Raw genomic sequence first — 20,508 nt, 5'->3', positions numbered from 1 at the left:
AGCTGGATTTTGCAGTCCCAAGCATTAGGAGATGAGGGCTGCCACTCTTACAGCGCTCTTACAGCGGAGAGAAAAAGCAGGATGCCGCTCTCCATTGCAGACACCAAATCGCCCCCCTGCAAGCTCTCCTCTCTCAAGCAGTCCAACCAAAGTTTCCAGCCCCGCTTCAGGGAGCGCTCCTCGAGAGACGAGAGTTTGCAGGGGGCCGATTTGGCATCTGGATTAGAGAGCAAAATCCAGCTGCTCTCCGGACCAGTCACCATTTACCACTCCGAGTCCCAAGCATTAGGAGATGAGGGCTGCCACTCTTACAGCGCTCTTACAGCGGAGAGAAAAAGCAGGATGCCGCTCTCCATTGCAGACACCAGATCGCCCCCCTGCAAGCTCTCCTCTCTCAAGCAGTCCAACCAAAGTTTCCAGCCCCGCTTCAGGGAGCGCTCCTCGAGAGACGAGAGTTTGCAGGGGGCTGATTTGGCATCTGGATTAGAGAGCAAAATCCAGCTGCTCCCCGGATCAGACGCCATTTACCACTCTGAGTCCCAGGCAACAGAAGAGGAGGGCTGCCTTGAGCCACTCCTGACACAAATATACCAAGGCGGAATGCTGTTGCCGTACAAATGAAAGTAGTGCTTCACTCCCACAGCTTCCAGCCATCGCAAACGCCGCTTCTTCCCGCTTCTGCCGCCCCCCCCCCACCGCCACAACAGCACCATTCATTCCGGATGGCGAGGGCTGCGCTCGTTTTTCTGTATTGCACCACCTGCAAAACCCCTGTGAAAGGGTTGTTTGACCCCCAACCACTGAGCTAAGGTAAGCAAGCCGGAGGGGGAAAAGTTTTTCCCTTCTCCGTGGCTCTGGCGGTCCCAGCTGAATTGCCTGATTAGCAGGCAAAGCTGGGATCGTCAGAGCTTAGATCGCCAGAGCCATTTAAGGCTCGTCAGAGTCTTTCGGGCTGGTCTGCCTGGTTACAGGAGAACGACACCCGGCGTATAAGACGACCCCCGACTTTTGAGAAGATTTTCATGTGTTAAAAAGTCGTCTTATACGCCGGAAAATACGGTATACAAAAATTATCACATCAGTTAATATTTAGTTGGGTAACCTTTAGCATGAATTACAGCCTTACGATGTCTTCCTGTGGACTGAACCAAATCTTTTAGTTCTGCAGCTGTTATAATGTGAAACCAAGATTGAATGATTGCTTCTATTAACTGGGTTTTATTGTTGGATCGTTTCTGACTAACAAGTTTTTTTTAGTTGGCTCCATAGATTTCAATTGGGTTAAGGTCAGAGCTATTCCCAGGCCATTCCAGCAATGGAATATGATTATCTTGAAACTCCAAAAAAAAAAAAGTAAAAAAAAAAGTGCTGTTATTAGCCATCAAACCTCAAAAATACACTTTTCCCAAAAGGTTTCCACAATTTTGGCCACTACTGAATTTTTACTTAGCTTGTATTTACTTAACTAGAATTACACAGGTAGTTCATATAGTTATTGATTTAAACTACTTGACAATTTCTCTTGATAGTTTACCTGCCGGCCCCTCTATAAACAGTTTTAAAAACTTTAATATTCTGGATAGTTTGAGAAGTGGTTATCATAAGAACAGCTTTTTTTAAAGGAAAAAAAAACCCCACTCTCCAGAAGCACTTTCACTCCAGAAGCAAAGTACAAGTAATTCTCGACTTACAACCACAATTGAGCCCAAAATTTCTGTTGTTAAGTGAGACATTTGTTAAGTGAGTTTTGCCCCATTTTATGACTTTTCATAGTTGTTAATTGAATCACTGCGGTTGATAAATTAGTAACACAGTTGTTAAATTAATCTAGCTTCCCCATTGACTTTGCTTGGCAGAAGGTCGCAAAAGGTGATCACATGACCTTGGGACACAGCAATGGTCATAAGTTTGAATCAGTTGCCAAGAATCTGAATTTTGTTCATGTGACCATGGGGATGCTGTAATGGTTGTACATGTGAAAAATGGTCATAAGTCACTTTTTCAGTGATGTTGCAACTTTAAACGGTCACTAAACAAACTATTATAAGTTAAGGACTACTTAGGCTTTCAACATGTTTCACACCATATTCTCCAAAAGGTTGATTAAGCTTAAATGAACCTTAAAAGAAATTTCTGGGTTTGGTGAGGTAAGTTGGATCATAATTTCTGCTTAAACTGCTTATAGAAAGAGTAAAAATGAAATATTTTTAAGTCCCATTAATTTCAGTTGGCAAGAATTCAAACACTTTTAATATGTCATTGAAATTGATGAAACTGAAACCTGTGTCATGTTAGACTATGCTGGCGCACTAAGTAGGTCTGGTAGTTGCAGTGTTACTGCCTTAGTTATATTGATTTTATCCATTAATGAATCACATGGAAAGAAAGAAGCCACAGGAAGGAAAGGACATTTGTAAAGTTTAAAATTGAGTTGCTTTTCTCCAGAGCCATTACATTTCATGCAAATCTCTTTATTTGGTTGATGATAATTTTCCTTTCCTGCGATATTCATGGAATAGTTAAAATACTATAGAAATATAATGTCTGAAAATATTTGTGGAACTTTATAGAAATTCTTAAATCTTCCGTTTTCTGATTTTAGCCCAGAGAGAAAGGAAGGATGAGATTTCACAGACTACAGAATGTCCAAATTGCACTTGATTATTTGAAAAGGCGACAGGTAAGATATCACACTTAAGAAACAAAATTGGAACATTAATTTTTGAAATAACATTTTCTCGATTTTTATCTCTGTGTTAAAATATTTATTACCTATCATATTGGCGATGTTAATCTTATTGGCTGTCCTTAGGAATTCTAATGTTATTCATCTATCTTTTTTCTTTAGCAAAGTACTGAATCATAGATCATCTTGACCTGGGTTTGTTTTTTTCTCCTTTCAGAATAGAAAAAAATAAATATTACTAATGTTTCTAATTCTGTAGGCTCAGAAGTAAAAGGAAATAAAGTACTGTATATCAGAGTATGTGAATTCTGCTTTAGATTTAAATCTCAAATAAATAAACAAACAAGCAAACAAATAAATGTTGGCAAACTCAGTGCAATTGCTAAGTAATTGAATAGGATTGCTTTGTTAATAGGCTAGATTCAATGAACGTACTGGCAAAAATGTCAAGGCAGAATTCTGAATTGAGCACTGCATACTTCATATTAGAAAGAGCTAACAGAGAAATATTTTAATGCAGAGGTTCTCAACTTTTCTTCACCGTGGCCCCCCTTTAAATACCTGCCATGGGCCATGGCCACAGACTCCCAAGACCTAACTCAAGATTTAAATCATAACATTTATTTAAGCTTTTGTGGACCCCCTATGATGACATCGTGCTCCCCCAGGGGTCCATGGACCCCAATTTGAGAACCACTGTTTTAAAGTGTTTTATTTCATCTTTGGTGTTCTCTACATGAACCTTATAATCTGTATGCTAGACAATTCTGATGAGAGCTAGTAGAAGAGAGTTAAAGCCAGACAGTAAGAGCAGACCAAGAACAGAGTATATTTTCAAGAAATAAATAATAGAAATCTGACTGCTGTGATTTGTTTCTATAATTGATTGGACATGTTAAATATTCTTGTTTTAGCAAAGAAGTGAACAATAAACAATCAACTATACTCAATTACCACAAACTTCCATTTTAGGGAGCAGATCAGTGGGAGGAAATAGGAATTCTTTTAAAATTCACTGAAATTATTACAGTTCCAGATCTGGGATAGGCTGATGTTGCTGTTTGATAATGTTAAAGGTATTGTCTCAAGATGTAAGCTGTTCCAAGTAAAATTGCCTTTTGCAATTAATTGATGGTGATTTTGTCAGTGCTGATTTTGTTCAAGTGATTATTATTATTATTTGTAGTACTATTAGTTAAAGTAGTATTTATTAAATTATTTTCATATAATGTTTGAGGGTCAATGAACAATCTGAAACTTCATGAAGAGGTCAGTGAGCTGAAAGTTTGAGGAATGTTGAACTAAATAGGCAATCCTTATAAAAATGAAAAAAAAAATGCTCCAGGCAGGAGAAAAGATAATATTGGTCTGCTTTCCCTTGTTAAGATTTAGATTCTATGTTTAGCAAGGACTCTGGAATCCTAGGAATATTTGGTGTCAAGGTTGCATTTGTAGCAAAAACAAATTGAAGTAGAAGTAGAAAAATTGAAGTGGGAAAAAAACCCAAATCAACATATATTCAAACAACATAAAGATACATTTGGAATATTGGGGAAGCAGGAAGTTGTGCTGAGTTATATCTTACCAGCATAATAAGAGTGTATAGCATTTAAAAGAATCCTTTGGAAAGTGTTGAGAGAATGAATGATGCATCTTCTTTTGAATCTTTAAAGCAGCCACGTCCTTTAAAGACATAGATAGCTGCTTCAGAATGTGCATACACAGACACTTATTTTGGGGTTTTTTTTCAAGTGCTTTGCACAGCTATAATGAACATCATGTATTTAAAGTTCAAGCATATAATTTCCATCCTAATTGAAAAGCAAATAATAGTGGAGATAAGCATGGTATAATAATAAGACTCTCAAAGCCTTTCTAATCAAATCAACCAATTAATCAGTATTACATCCATAGACCAGCAAATTCAAAGTATTTGGAAAATGTTATAAATCAGGACAGAAGGGATTGTTGAATACTGCCAAAACTTAATGCTGCATCTTGAGGACTAATATATAATATTATTCATTAGCCAGAGTGGATTACCTTGAATAGATGAAGAACTGTTAGTGACAGGCTACACTCTATTGGGAAATCATAACTCTCCAGACACTTTTTCAACATATTGCTTGATATGGCAGACAAGAATGAAGCTTTAAACACAACAATTGATTGCCCGTTGCAGTGAATGAGATCAGAGCTGTTCTGTGGGTCCATAGTCTAGACTTTGTCTTTTTCCTCCTGCCCTTTCAATTTAACAGATATTGTTCAATCTCTTGATGGCATTGAGAATTGGCTGTAGTTTAGGAGTTCCGGTTTGCTAATCTTAGCCCTTAAAGCTGACATGGAGTCCCAGATATCTTTAGTAATAGTAATAGAATCAACCGAAAAGGTTAATATAATTGGTTCCCTTGTTTTAACTGGCCAACTTTCTCCTGCAATTGAAGCTATCCCTGTGCAAAAATAGAGGCATCATCTATCCTGTTAGAAGAATTATGTTTTTTTTTAAGAGGCATCCTCTGCTTCATAGAGAAAGAGGAACAGGATAATCTAGAATTATAGTGCACCAATAGCCAAATTGATCTTTCCTTTACTGCAAGAGAAAGAATGCACATTGTCAACTCCATTTGTTTTAATTCCTTTGCACATTTCTCCCCCTCCACCCACGACAGGTGAAACTGGTGAACATTCGAAATGATGACATAACAGATGGGAATCCTAAATTGACATTGGGATTAATATGGACCATAATTTTGCACTTTCAGGTAAGGTGCCCTCCCATTGCTGCAACCTTCAATTTATAACTCTTTCTGATCAACCATGTCTATGTTTTTCAAATGTGAATACATTAGAATTCTCACAGGCATTCAAATAGAAATGGTTGCCTCTTTTGAGAGCTAATATTGTTTTTGTGCCTTTTCCTTTGCAAGATGGGTCTGATTATTTATTTTGAAGCTCAGGAAGGAAGCAGATAAGCATGCGACAGAATGTAATGAGTAATTCATTAATTATAACATGATTATAATTAACATGGGCCTGGTGGCTCAGCAGACTGATAGCATTGTGATTAACACCAGCTGTCTGCAATTACTGTAAGTTCGAATCTCACCAGGCTCAAGGTTGACTCAGCCTTCCATCCTTTCTAAGGTAGGTAAATTGAGGACCCAGTTTGTGGGGGCAATAAGCTGACTTTGTATAAAATATACAAAAGTATGAAGGCTATTGCTTAACGCATTGTAAGCCTGAGTCTCCGGAGAAGGGCGGCATATAAATCAAATTAAAAAAAAAAACATAATTTCCACAATTTCAAACATAAAATGAACACTATGTCAGAATAACAGAGTTGGAAGGAATCTTGAAGGTCGTCTGTTTCAACCCCCTGCCTAAGCAGGAGACCCTATACCATTCTGGATAAATGATTGTCCAATTTCTTCTTAAAAACCTCCAGTACCCACAACTTCTAAAGTCAAATTGTTCCACTGATTAATTTTTCTCACTGACAGAAAATTTCTCCTAAATTCTAGGTTGTATGTCTTGATAATTTTCCATCTTATTACTTCTTGTTATGCCCTCAGGTGCTTTGGAGAATAGATTGACCCCCTCTTCTCTGTAACAGCCCCTCAAATATTGAAAGACTGATATCGTGTCATCCCTAGTCCTCCCCTTTGTTAGAAGAGACATACGCATCACTTCCTATTTATAAATGTTGATTGTGTCTAGATTGCACTAGGTGGCAGTAGAATTGCTGTACCAAATGAAATTACAGAAATAGGTGATACATTTTTCTGATCTGAGATATATATATATATATTTCTCAGTTTCAATGTCTGAAAGCTGCAGTGTGAAATTTTACATTTCATTTGCCAGAACAAGAGCAATTTATTAGGAAGCACTTTAACTTTTGTCAGCCATTTAAAAATATGCAGAACATTTAAATCATTCTCTCTACATTTTTTGTGATTCATGCATATCTAAAACAGTAGTTAAATGCATAGTCTTTGGACTTGCATTACTCATTATGACAAAGAGGAATTGTTAGCTTTTTAAAAAGCTAAACGTAAAACACATTACTGATGTAGCATTTGAACACTGCTTCAGTTTTGAAATGTGCCTTTCATGCCTGTCAAATTCTTGTCACATATTAATATGTTCACATATTTTAGTACCAAAGCATTTAGCGTTGGGCATTGCTTGATAAGCATGATGGTTGGTGTATTCCAATTTTTGGAGAGCAAAGTTTTTATGAGTCTTTTTTCTGAAGTTATAATTAAATGAATATTTTTGCTTCACTTCTTTTTAAATGGGCCCATCTCATGTCCTGAAAGATCTTATATTCCCACTTCATTATTGCATTTTCCATTTTCCTCCGCTTCTGTGCTTTTTATAATCTTTTGTCATATCGTAACCATTCTACAAATTTCAGCATCTTTAAATTGTATATCATCTTTCTCATTGAAGATTTCAGCATTTTCTTTCCTGCAACTGCCTTGGTTTTTTTAAAAAAACAAAAATGAAAAGCAAGATGTCTTTTAAAAGCTTGATCGCACATATGATACTTAATATTTTTCCTCATATCACTATGTGTAGAAGTCCCTGCAGGTAGAGAGCCTATTTTGTCTGCAGTTATCTGGATCTGAAAAAAATTAATGTTTAAAGAAGGAAAGTCTGGCCTTGCAGCTTCTAGAATTGGTTCAGATTGAGAAGAAGAGCACTATTCAGGCTGCCAATCATTCATACAGATATGTGCTAATTTCTGTGTTGGGTTTTGCTTCTGGCTTGTAGTAGTTATTTGTGGATCAAGTAGCATCTTCTGAAGTCCACTTTGGACTATTCATATACATACATACATACATACATACATACATACATACATACATACATATAAAACTTCAGGGATTCATTTTTAATCTGCTCCTGATTTAAAGTGCCAGAGGAAAGGTCAGTTACTGATCTTCTTAGAGTTCTTGAGATAGAGTTATTTAACTCCTGCAATTTAATCCTTAGCTCTAGGATGTGAAAAACTGCTATTCTCCCTGGAAGATGTCATATTATATTGAACTGTCATTTTGAAAAGCCTTTCAAAGGGTGCATTTTTAAAAATATTTCCCCACTCTCCCATCTCCTTTTACGTTAGTCTGCTAGACCTCCTGGATACCTATATGATATTTTGATTTTTTTTTTCCAGATAAAATTCAAGGCATCTTAAGTTTGTTAATTTAGGAGTACAATTTTAGGGGTTGCAAAAAGGCAAAGAGAGGCTCAAGCTGTATAAAATCCAGCTGTAGTTCGATTTCAATTAAGAAAAGACATATCTCAAGGAACCTTTGAGTTGACTATGTCCACCTGTATCTATATTTTCTCCCTCCCTCCTTTTGTTATATAGTGTTCCCATTGCATGTAGTTTGATATAATAGCTAGGCCTTGGACCAGATTGTTTTATTACCTTCTTTTTTGTCCCACATTTTTAAAGACAGAGCTCTTTGAATTTTTACTTATGCATTAGTATTCCAAAGTTCTCCTAGATCAGTGTTGGTGAACCTTTTCGGCACCGAGTGGCAAAACAGGAGAGTGTGAGTGCCAGAAACTGGAAGAGCAGCCGCTTGGCATGCATGTGTGCACCTGGAAGATGATCTTCCGGTTTCCAGCATGTGCATGGGCACCGGCCAGTTGGTCTTCGCACGTGCATGTGTGCCGGAAACCAGAAGATCATCTCTTCCAGTTTCCGGCGCTCCCACGTGTGTGAAGACAACTGGCTAGTGCGTCGGAACCCAGAAGAGCAATGGACAACAGCTCATGTGCCCGGAGAGATGGCTCTGCGTGCCACTTCCGGCACACATGCCATAGGTTTGCCATCATGGTCCTAGATGTTTTAGTGCATAATAAAATATACTAGATATGCTTTTGCATTAATGGAGATTCTACTGCAAAACCTTTTCCTGAATATATGGCAAAATTGCTTCAGATGGAACTGCCTCTTGTTAAATTATCTGTGTAGTACTTGTTCTTGCAGCTGCGTGTTGTTAGGTTGATTAGATCCAGGTGCAGCCATTGTTTGTAATGAAAACATTTGCTATTTCTAGTCCCCTCTTATTTGCTTACTTGAATTTCTGTGAGGCTGAGATGGAAAAAAGTGGTTGGAATATCTTATTGTAGTTTCCCATAATTTCCAAGGTACATGTAATCCTCATTTATTGACCATGATTGTGATTAGCAACTTAGTTGCTAACAAAGCAGTTGCTAAGTGAAACTGTCACCGTGCTTGTAATTGTACATAAGCCTTCCTTTGCTTTACATACAAGTATTAGTTGTAAAGTTACTTTTCATCACCATCATAACTGCAAATGGTTGCTAAACAAGGCAGTCGCTAAAGAAGGACTATCTCCAAGGGAATACACACTCAGGGGCTTTATAAATGATTTAGTTTTGAATAGATATTTAAATAAAGTGCTGGTTCGAAAATGAATGAATGGCTGTCTGCTTTATTAGCTATGTATGGTTGGTCTTGTCTTATATTGATAGAAATCTGTCCATGTGACAAATACTGTCCATTCATTTTATCTTCTGTCTTTTATTTTCCTCAACCTGTTCAACTTTTTCTAATTTATTATCTATGCTATTATCTCCTTCATATATAATAAATACATTTATTATCCATGTCAGAAATATAGGAACTAGAAAGGGAAAATACTTTCACTGCATCTCCCAAATATGTGAATAATTGCTTACTGAATTTCACCTTAAGGGACTAGTCTGCCTTTAACTAGGCCAGGACAGAATTGGTTCATCGTGCAGCCCCTCATACTCTTAGCAACTGCATCTAGAGCCATAATTTAAAGATTTATCCCCTCTTTTTTTTGTTCCTTCTCATTATTCAGCTTTCCTAATGCGTATCAGGAAGGCAATTGCTTACAAAAGCAACTGTTTGCTTACAAGCTTAGAACAAATAATAGAGCCAAGCTATTATTTCAATAGTAGTAGGATTCAAACTTTACCTGATGATGTTATTCAGCTAATAGCGGCAATTAGCCTGGCATTGGAGAAGAGGTTTTTGGAAAGCCAACTTCAGTGTTAGAATTTTGTAATTTGAAAGAACATCTTATGCATAACCTTTAAAATTGTATATTTTGGTTTCTCTTTATATGGTCTCTTACCACAAATTATCTCAATGTTTGCTTTATTGCAGTAGACCTCAACTTATGAATGTAACGGAGCCTGCTCATTATTGCCATAAGCCATAACGGTAATTAAGTGAGGTGCCCAAGTGATTGCCTCACTTAACAAACTCAATCCCTGCTTTCTCTGTTGCAGTAGTTAATGAGAGCATGGGGTGCCTCAGGATGAGAGAGGCCCTGGGAGTCTTCGCACTGCACTTAGCCCAGGCCTGCAGTGCAGCACCTCCTCAGCTTACATGTGGTCTGCCCCAGGGACGGGTTTCAAAACCCGTAGCTACCAGTTCATGCATGGGCGCATGTGCACTTGGGCGCATGCGCAACACTTTTGCGCATGCGCAGAAGTGTCCGGGCGGGTGGGCAGAGGCTGCCGCTGCTACCAGTTCACCCGATCCCGGGCGAACCGATAGCAATCCACCACTGGCCTGCCCTGAGCCTCCTGAAGCCTCCCCCATCCCCTGAATGAAGCACCCTGTACTCCACTTCCCACCCCACTGTTTTCCTTGAGGCATGGGGCCTACTTTCCCAATCCACTGTGTCCCTGCAAGTCTTAGGCTTGCTGCTTTTCATGCTGCTAGGTCTCCCCATTTCCTATCACTTATCTTTTTGGTAGATCTTCAGCCTGGCTCCTTCACACTGTCTTCCCAGACAGTGAAGACTGCTGGGCACCCACTTCCAGAACGGCACCACGCAGCATCCATTTTAGGGGAGCTGTGCTCTCTGGAGCTCTGGAGATCACATTGGAGAAGGAGAACTGGCCCTTTGCCTCCCTGGAGGCTTCAGGATGCCATCCCCAAAGTGGCTGCCATTTTGGAGCAGCCGCAATTCATTGCAACTGCTCCAAAATGGTTTCTGCTTCCGGGATGGCCTACATGGCTTCCACTATATAGGGAGGCTGAGGGATGGAGCTCCGAAAAAGGTGTTCAGGAAGAAGAGACAGCTGATCTGTCCCTCAACCTCCCCATACAGTGGTGGTCGCATGGTGCTATGCTGCAAGTGGGCATCATTTCTTGGAGGCCAGAATTAAGTAGGAAGGCCATGTATCAGAGCAACTGCTTCCTCAAAGATCTGCCAAAGAGAAAACTACATTTAACAGAATAACAGAGTTGGAAGGGACCTTGGATGTCTTCCAGTCCAACCTCCTGCTTAAGCAGGAACCCTATATCACCATTTCAGACAAATGGCTGTCCAATCTCTTCTTAAAAGCCTCCAGTGATGGAGCACCCAATAAATTTGATGTGAATTCTTTAATATTATATGAAATGTAATTAAATTACATTATTTATTTGATTTATATTCCCCCTTTTGATCCTGAGCCCAAGGTAATATACAAAGCACTCCCTTCTCCCACCCAGTTTTCCTCACAGTAACAACAAAATCGTGACATAGGTTGGGCTGAGAGAGAAAGAGAGACAGGGTGGTTTCCCTTGGCTCAGATTGCATAAACCTGGATTTCCCCAGTGCAAGTCCCAAACCTTAACAATTATAAATGATTGCTCTTAATTTATATGTTTAATGTTCTCCTTACCTCACAATAAACATTACTAATTGGTAGCATTTTTAGAGGTCCCCAAAATCTGAGGTATCACGATTTGCCTGTCTGAATGAGTATATAAAAAGTTCTGTCCATTAGAGTAATCTTGTGTGTCTGTTGTCATTGACAGATCACTTCTTGATGAGTGAATCCTGATTCCTGGCCAGGATAAACCTGTGCAAGAGAGGAGAAATGTTAAATTACTTGATGTAATTGCTCAAATGGTTGATTCTGATGATATGCTTGGGCAATTTCTTACAACTTTTGTTAGTAATATTTCTTGATTTTCAGACTATTAATAGCATTAATCCTAGGCACCCTATTCCCTTTTGGGAAGGGAGGTCAGGTCCTTTAGTTTATTAAGGAGTTGGAGTTGGATGGCGGGGGGGCGGGTATGAGCTGTAACCAAGTGGAATAATTTTTGAGACTGTTAATTGTGAATGGAATAATGAAAACCCAGTTGAATTACTTGGCAGTCAAGAAGTCTTAGATACTTTCTTCTGTTGCATCCACACACAATAGGACAGCATTGCGTTTCTCTGTTGTGCATCATCTTTGGCCTTCGGCAAGGTGCAGCATTTTCTTCAGAAGATTGTTGAGAAGGGAACTGGAATAGTTGGGAGCAAACTCTGAAAAAATTGTGTCTTTTTTTGGTGGCACGGTTCTATCTAAATTTGGTCTTCGGAGTTGATGCATGCCATAAGGATCTAACTTTGGTAGCTGCTCATTCAGCTATAATGGATTCTTTTGGGGATGCAGACATCATCCCCATCATCATCTCACAAGATGTGAGCATGAGGAGGATATGTAGAAAGTTGAGGATTGCAGAGAGGGCATGTAGATATTTGACTTTCATATGTTTGGTTGGTTGAATCATCCAAAATGGCTAGTCAAGAGAAATTATCAGTGCCTCCTTGAAAGAGAGGTTTTTCTCTCACACCATAATAAAAGACAAAAATAATAGTTCATTTGTACATTTATAAACCATCTCATATTTAGTTAGGCTGCTAACTATGCAAGGTGCAGGGACTACACAGTGCCTACTGAAAGATTTGCACTTGTTGGCAGTTGGCTAATGGGCCCAATATAAGGTGTTGGCGTTGACTTTTTAAGCCGTAAGTAGCTCAGGTTCTGACCTTTCTACCAGTTTGTGTCTCCTGCTTTGAAGCTGTGCAGTTGTTAAGGTCAACAGGAAAGGCCCTTTGGAACTTACAGTTTCTGGCATTCCCTTGGGAGATGTGCTTAATCCCTACTCTCTCAGCTGTTTTGCCAGGATTTGAATTGTTAGTATGAATTCAGTAATAATTTTATTGATGTTCTAACATACATTTTCAATTTTTTAATATTACAATTTGTTTTACATTTTGCTAGGCATTTTGAGCACTTGCCAGAGCAAAACTAGGCTATGCATGCAAAAGGTAACAGGTAACAGTAACAGAGTTGGAAGAGATCTTGGAGGTCATCTAATCCAACCCCCTGCTCATGCGGGAGACCTATACTAGGGATTCGAACCGCCGAACTGCTGACCTTTCTGATTGACAAGCTTGGTGTCTTAGCCACTGAGCCACCTAACCAGGCAAATCATTAAAAAAAAAGTACATAAATTGGCACAAATTTTTATCTTTTAAGTATTTGGCAAAATGTTTTTAATCGAGACAAAATCATCGCCAGATGTTGACAGTTTGAGAAATCCTAGTATAGATTATAAATCAGGAATTTATGTTGACCTTTTGAGTCTTCCTGTTGATGTTACTTTTTTTTTTGTTCTTGAAAGATGAATAGTGGAAGTGAGAGCACTGAACATGATACGTGTTCCATTAATCTGGAACAAAGAATAATAGAATATATTGTACATGTGTACATAATAGTACTTATTGTAAACTGGGGAATGGCAGCTTTGTCTCACTAGAAAGCAACAGAGAATCCTGCCAGTTTAGCTGCAAAATACAGAAGCAAAAGCTTTTTAAATTTTTTTTCCTCAAGGGAAGCAGATTTGATACGCCAAGGGAGTCTTAGTCCTGTTGGCTTTAGCATGGAATGGTAGTTCCATTTATACTTTAAACAAGCAGAGGTAAGGAGACTATAAATATAACCGTCAACTCCATCCTGTTTGCTTTTTTCAGTTCCTGAGTTCCTAAGCTTCTGTTACAGATCAGAAGAGCACGTTCCCGGGCAAACCATTTTGTCCGTCTATAAAATATTTTCTTGCTTGTTTGCTTCACTTCTTCCTCCCAAGTCCTTAGAATGAGATGCTAAATGAACCGGAAAGCGATGACCTCTTCCTCACCTCTGAAGAATTACATATTCCCATTTTATTCCTTGTCTGCAGAAGAAAATCTTAACGATTAATCTGTATTATTTTAAGGTTCCACTAATATTATGAATTTAAAAAAACCGTGCTAGGGAAAATTTCTTCGATTTTTCTGTGAATAATGATAATATGTTCATTTTTTAAAAAATTTTTTTTGAAGAAATAGAAGTGTTCAAGAAAAAAAAATGTCATTTCTGGGCAATTTTCATTAATTTTTTTTTTTATTCTCTGAAGTGGGGTTTCTTCTCTTAATTTTCTATACACATGTGCACACAGTTTTTTCAAGTAACTTACAATATGTATTTTAGTATTTGCTGTTCAGTTTAGTCTTTAGTGTTGGATATTAAATGAAGTAATGACATATTCCAGTATGTATCACTAGCAATAGACTTATATACCACTTCATAATGCTTTACAGCCCTTTCTAAATGGTTTACAAAAGTGCCCCCAAACCTTTTGGGTTTCAGGGACCGATTCCGTGGAGAGATGTTTTACCGCAGACCCGCGAAGGCATGGTTTCACATGTTGCCTGCATCCCATGGATGGGGATTCGTTTGTTTTCATGGCCCAGTTTCCAACACCAGTCCATAGACCGGGAGTTTGGGGACTCCTGATTTACAAAATCAGCATATTGCCCCTAACAATATAGATAGTAAAGTAATTTTGGTATCTTTTCTCTTTTCTTTATCAAATCATTATATCCTTTGATATTACTGTTACTACATAGAATATTTGGTACATGCTAGAAGGCCCCAAAATATTCACAATATGACTCATTTTTTTTTCCATTGTGCATTTTGTAAATTACATTAAGCAGTGATGATGAATTTAAGCGCTTGCATGAAGCAAACCGGTGGTAATACCGGTTGAAACCCACCATTGCTCTGCCTGCTTTATCATACACATTTATCCCAAGAGCCATGGTGGTGTACTGGTTAGAATGCAGTACTGCAGGCTACTTTTGCTGCCTGTCAGCTGCCTGCAATTTGGCAGTTTGAATTCTACCAGGCTCAAGGTTGACTGAGCCTTCAATCCTTCTGAGGTCAGTAAAATGAAGACCCAGATTGTTGGGGGCAATATGCTGACTCTGTAAACTGCTTAGAGAGGGCTGTAAAGTCTAAGTGCTATTGCTATTATGTCGCATTCAACTTATTTTTATGTTGCTCCTGACATACCTCAAAAATGCTTATGTTATTCTATGCAAGTTAGGACTTCTAATCTAGAGAATATCTTGCTGGATAAACTAAACTTAATGTAATGTTAAGGCACCAGACTAAAAAGTGAATTCAAGTCTTGCCTTAGCCATGAAAGTCAGCTAGGTGACCTCATGGTCATCACTTTCTTTCAGACTAACCCACCTCACAGGATTGTTGTTCTCAGGAAAATAGGAGGAGGAAAGTATGTTGGATACAGTATGTTCACCTCCTTGAGTTATTTGTAAAAATAATAGATGGGATCAGGGGTGAAATGCTCCCGAATCGGACTGGATCACCTGATCCGGTAGCAATCTTGGTGGTTTGGCGATCCAGTAGCGATGGCGGAGCAAAGCTCCGTCCACCCACCGGGTGTCATTACTTCCAGGTTTTAACTAGGAAGTAATATGTTTGTGCTTTCTGCTCATGTGCAGAAGGTTTTGCGCATGCACAGAACGTCTGCGTGCGCATGTGATGCGTGGCACGTGCGCTTTCGAACCGGTAAGGAAGTTAAGTAGATTTTACCCCTGGACAGGATACAAATAAGTAAAATACTGCTACCCAATTCATCAACAAGGAGGCACATTCAGTGTCCTGAAACATATTCAGGAACTAATTTTCTAAACTTCGCATATGGTATTATTTTCTTGCAGTAGCTTTGACCAAAATCAGATATTAAAATCTTTTTGTTTGGATGCTCGTATAGTACTTTCTTAATCTTCACTTTTTTTTTTTATTTGTTGGAGGGAAAAATCTATTACTATCTCACATTAATGGCCAGATTTTATAAGTTGTCTTTTGAATCAAATCTTTTATATACGGTGGCATTTGCTCTTGAACTCAAATGCTGGTTAAGAGTTTCAAACTGGTTTTGGCTTTTTGTTTCAGTTCGTAGTGAGGTAAAGTTCAAATCTACACTGGGCCTTTTATGGCTAATATATATTATGTCATTTCTGCAGAATGCTGTTGGCATTCCAGTTTAGTGCTGAGGCTGTGATGTTTGCTTAAGAGGATTGGTGGCCAGAAATAAGCCTTAGTGTCTAATCAGACACAGGCCCAGCCTGGGAACAGAGCCACAACATTTATTGCGTATGCATTTCTCATAAGCAAGATGGCTACATCCTGATGTCGGGGTTGCAGGCTAAAAGATAATCAGGCTATTAGCAGAAAGTCCGTATCTCTATCTGGAAACATTTATATTCATGTCAGCCTAATGAAAAGGCAACATCTGTGCCGCTGTGAGACATTCTGAACTAAATGGGGAATCTCTGTGGATGTGTCAGGACTGACAAAGAAGAAAAGAGTTTGGATCCTGCGAGAGCTCCTCTACGTCCTCCAAAACAGTCTCCTGGAAGAAAGTTCTTAGCAAGAAGTTCTCGAAGGAAATGGGAAGAAAAGCCCCCTGAAAACAGTAAGGAAAAATGTGGAAAAGAAGAAAGCAAAAGAAAGAATTCTACAGAGGGATCAAAATATTCCCGGGAAGTGTCATTGGATAAATCTGTTGCACAGAAGTTTCTGACAGAAAGAACTGACTGGTTTGGGGGTAGCAAAGTCGCAGTTGATCTTCTTAAAACAGAGACCATCAGTGATCCATGCACCAGAGATGATGCTTATAAAAGAACTGTTGGTAAGGCAGAAGTGAAAGGAGAAACGCTGCTGAAAGAAATAGGGGTAAATCCAGAAAAAAAGGAGGGGGAATATTTCTATGATGGTATCCTAAGACAGTTAAACAGAGAAGGGCTTCATTTGAAAAAAGAGCCCAAGTCAAGCAAACACCCTGGAGATGATGCATTAAACAGAGATCATTTTAGAACTGTGGGGGATGTCTCAGAATGGAAAAATAAATATAATTTGCATCTATTGGAATGTCATGCTCAGAAATGTTCACAGCAAGTATATCCTTATTCTGAAGCTTTGCCTTTTTCAGTGGAAAATGCAACTTCCACCATTTTACACAACAGAAACAAGGTAAATATGCTACAGAACTAAACCAGTATAAAGGAATAGGCAAAAATAGAAAATAACAAAGACTTGAATATTTAATTTGGGTTAGGAAAATGTTTGTTGGCTCTTGCATGCTGAAAATTCCATCAAATTAAAAATCCTAATTGTGGTGTTTTGTTGAGATTTGGAATAATGGCTCCAATGATTTTTTTTTTATATTTTGAAAAATAACAACATAAATAATTTTGAGCAGGCCCCTCTTAAAAACAGTTACCTCTGTTATACCTTGAATATCTTCCAACTAAATTGTGTGCACTGAGCTTATTGGATGCATTGTTTTACTTGAGGGAATGCAGTGCAAAAGCTGTGCATCCCAAATGTGTGTAAGCATTGAGGGAATTTTGGGTATGCTGTTGTTACCATCCCATTAAGCTTCATATCTATTTATTCATCACAGTTTGGAACCACCCATCTCCCTTAGAGTAGAGTAGAGGAGGCAGGGCTTTGCTGTCATATGTAACCTATATGTGAAAGGAAGATTAGGATCTCATTTTTAAATGAGATAATTTTTCCCTTCAAATTTGCCAACAATATGCTAATGGGTTTTTCCTCTCTGTCAAACTTCCATTTATTGGATAATATAAAATGCAAGGTTTTCTTCCTTTGAGGTAAACATAATAACATCACCATTTTTTCTTCATATGTGCTCATTGAATTATTCTTGTATTGTTAGCTTTTATGCACAATACACTGAAGTGAATGTCCTTCATGCAATAGTTACACGTATCTAATTCCAAAGTGAGAAATACCCTGTTCTTGTATGGATGCAACAACAACAACAACAGCAACACAAAAACCCCTCACTTCTTCAGCCATACACATTTTTTGTTTCAAGCTATCTCTCTCTGTCTCTTTTAGCATGGTCTTTTCCTACAAGGGAAAAGGCCTTGGCCTTTGTAAATGGCCATTCCTTCTGTACTTTGCCCCAAAGATCTGAGCTGAATCATTTCCATGTGATTTAACCCTTGCCCAAGTGATACCTGAAACTGAATCCTACCTCCGGCTCAGGGCAGCAGTGAATTAGTGCATTGTTTTATGATAGAGTGATCAAAGGGCAAAGATTTATGAACTTGTTTAAATTACCCTTCAGATACCTTTGAGTTGCAAAATGCATTCTGAATGCTTGTCCCTTGTCAACTGTGCCCATTCGTAACATGTACAGCATTTTCCTGGGGCGAGAGAAACTTGCTTTTTTTAAAAAAAAATCCTTTTGCTTCAGGATAAATCAGAGGGGATTATAGAATTAGAAACGTGGAATGTAAAGATTGGAAGGAATCTTGGGGACACAAAATCCAACCCTCTGCCAAGTGCACACTTACACTTCCCACTTACAGCATATCCCCAAGGATGGCTTACCAGTTTCTGCTGAAAATGAGAATCCATCAACTCCTATAGTAATCTGCTGCTTTGTTGAATAGCTGTTGTCACTAGGAAGGGCTTCTCTGTGTTTCAGAGGTTTCTGTTTGACACTGCTATTCAGCATATGAGCTATTATTGCTGTCTTCAAGGTTATAATTTAATCATGTGCCTCACAGATTTCCATGGGGGGGGGGGAAACCAAAACTCAACATTTCAAGTAGCTTATCGGAATCATGCTTGTTAAAAAGAAAACAGGCACTTTTTCAAATCGCTCTCATAGGCCCAATACGTAAACCAGGAGAAAGATTATGTTAAAAGAACCAGAAATAATTATCTAAACTAGGATCGCTTATGCAAAAGAATTATTTTTTAGTTTTGTGGCTGTTGTGACTTTTGATGAGTTGAGAGAGGGAAGAGAATTCAAGCAGTCAAGTATATCAGCAGAAAGCAGGGCTTTGTTTTAATTTTCTATCTAATCTAACCAATTGTTCACAGACTTATTTCCTTCTCTCCCATAGGTCTGTGGGACTAGGGAGGGTGGGAAAAGAAAAGCTGGAGTTTTAATTCCTCCCCCAGCTTTCCCTTCCCCATCCCTAACTTGGAGCATCATTTTGGATAGAGAGCAAAGATGTAAGAATTCTGAAAGAAGAGAATGATTGCTTCTCCTGCCCCCCCCCCACTCTCCCCCCCTCCCCGTGAAGCAAAATGATCTCATGGGATTCTCCCGCATTTTCCATTTGCTGTTTGTCCTTAATGACGGAAGGCCTGGTTTTAATTGCATGAAATTCTGATGAACATCTTTTATTGTATGAAAGGAGATGAACGATGACTGTTGTAGGGGTGAGGGAGAAGAGTAGTTTAGAGACATTTTGGAAGTACAATCCACTTCTCCACTTCATGAGCCTGGGTTTAGCAAATCTTTAGCAATTGCAATTTAAATTCAAATTCTGTCCTTTTGTTTGTGTTGCTGGTGCATGCCATTTGCATGAGTCAGTGCGGATGTAACTGACAGTCTTGAGAATTCTGCTGCTTCCAAAAGTCACTTCTGAAGAGGAAGCAATTGTGCACTGGTTCTGCTGTGTTCTTTCCAATGTAGACAGTTGTTGAAAGTCATTCAACTGTAAAATAGGCCAAAGGTTTAGTCCATTTCTTATTGCACTGAGCACTAAAGAAGATACTTCCTTCAGTTCAGTTTTTGTCAGGATAGGGGAATGGTTTTGCTGTTAACTATATTAAAAAGGCATAAGGGAAAGGAAAATGTGATACATATTTGTAGCATACACTGTGATCTCGACTTACGACCACACTTGAGCCCAAAATTCCTATGGCTAAGTGAGACATTTGTTAAGTGAGTTTTTACGATCTTTCTTGCCACAGTTGTTGGCATTCACAGTTGTTGATTCACAGTTGTGAATCATTGTAGTTGTTAACTTAGTAATACGGTTGTCACGTGAATCTGGCTTCCCCATTGACTTCGCTTGTCAGAAGGTGGCAAAAGTGATCACGTGATTCCAGGACACTGCAGTTGTCATAAATATGATTCAGTTGCCAAGTGTCTGGATCAGGGGTGGGTTTTACTTACCTTTACTACCGGTTCACAACAGGATTGCGCAGATCGCTGATGACGACATCCGGGGAGGTGGGCGGGGCCTCCCGCTGGTTTTACTACCAGTTCTTGCGAACTGGTCCGAACCGGGGGCAACCCACCATTGGTCTGGATGTTGATCATGTGACCATGGGGATTGTGCAATAGTCATAAGTGTGAAAAACTTACAAGTTGCTTTTTTCGGTGGTATTATAACTGAACAGTCACTAAATGTATTGTTGTAAATTGAGGACTACCTGTATATTGTTTTAATAAGCTCTCCTAAAGGATAACTTTGGGTATCTCTTTAATCTTGGAGTTTCAGTGCTTTTGTTTTTGACAATGTTGATGTTCAAAGTTTTTTAATTTCCCTTGATTCATAGAACTGATTGGAGATAAGCATCAACACTATGATATGCATTGTTGGTTTTCTTTTCCGAATGTATACAGGTAGTCCTTACGTGACATTGTCACGTAAACAATGTTTCACTTAGCAACAGAAATTTTGGGCCCAGTTGTGATCATAAATCAAGACTAACTGTAGTTAGGAGTATAACAAGCTTGACGTTCATATGAAAGCTGATTTTTTTTTTCTTTGATGCCTTTAAATCATTTTTCATTCCTGACAAATCGAAGGAACAAATCCCTGCAGTTTTCTTTTTAAGATTTC

At 38.7% G+C, this 20,508-nt stretch overlaps 1 protein-coding gene and 1 long non-coding RNA gene across 18 annotated transcripts in view; one reads left to right on the top strand and one right to left on the bottom strand.

Annotated features, from left to right (window-relative positions):
- The window catches only part of DST (dystonin), a 336,699-nt gene that overhangs the window by 109,773 nt on the left and 206,418 nt on the right, over nucleotides 1-20,508 (top strand). For all 17 annotated transcript variants that reach the window (XM_060689235.2, XM_087882458.1, XM_087882463.1 and 14 more), the window contains 2 exons: nucleotides 2,603-2,680; nucleotides 5,356-5,448. In XM_060689235.2, coding sequence (XP_060545218.2) covers nucleotides 2,603-2,680; nucleotides 5,356-5,448 — 171 coding nt within the window. The remainder of the gene's footprint in view (nucleotides 1-2,602; nucleotides 2,681-5,355; nucleotides 5,449-20,508) is intronic.
- Nucleotides 11,346-18,359, bottom strand: LOC148116789 (uncharacterized). The gene is made up of 2 exons (XR_015731351.1): nucleotides 18,251-18,359; nucleotides 11,346-11,560 (listed from the first exon to the last, which is right to left on the bottom strand). It is a non-coding gene; the product is annotated as an uncharacterized LOC148116789 (long non-coding RNA).

This window comes from Pantherophis guttatus, chromosome 1 (assembly GCF_059756535.1).
Source record: "Pantherophis guttatus breed Tessera chromosome 1, ASM5975653v1, whole genome shotgun sequence".
In the NCBI taxonomy this organism is placed as follows: Eukaryota; Metazoa; Chordata; class Lepidosauria; order Squamata; family Colubridae; genus Pantherophis; species Pantherophis guttatus.
This window is presented reverse-complemented; position numbering and strand designations above follow the sequence as displayed.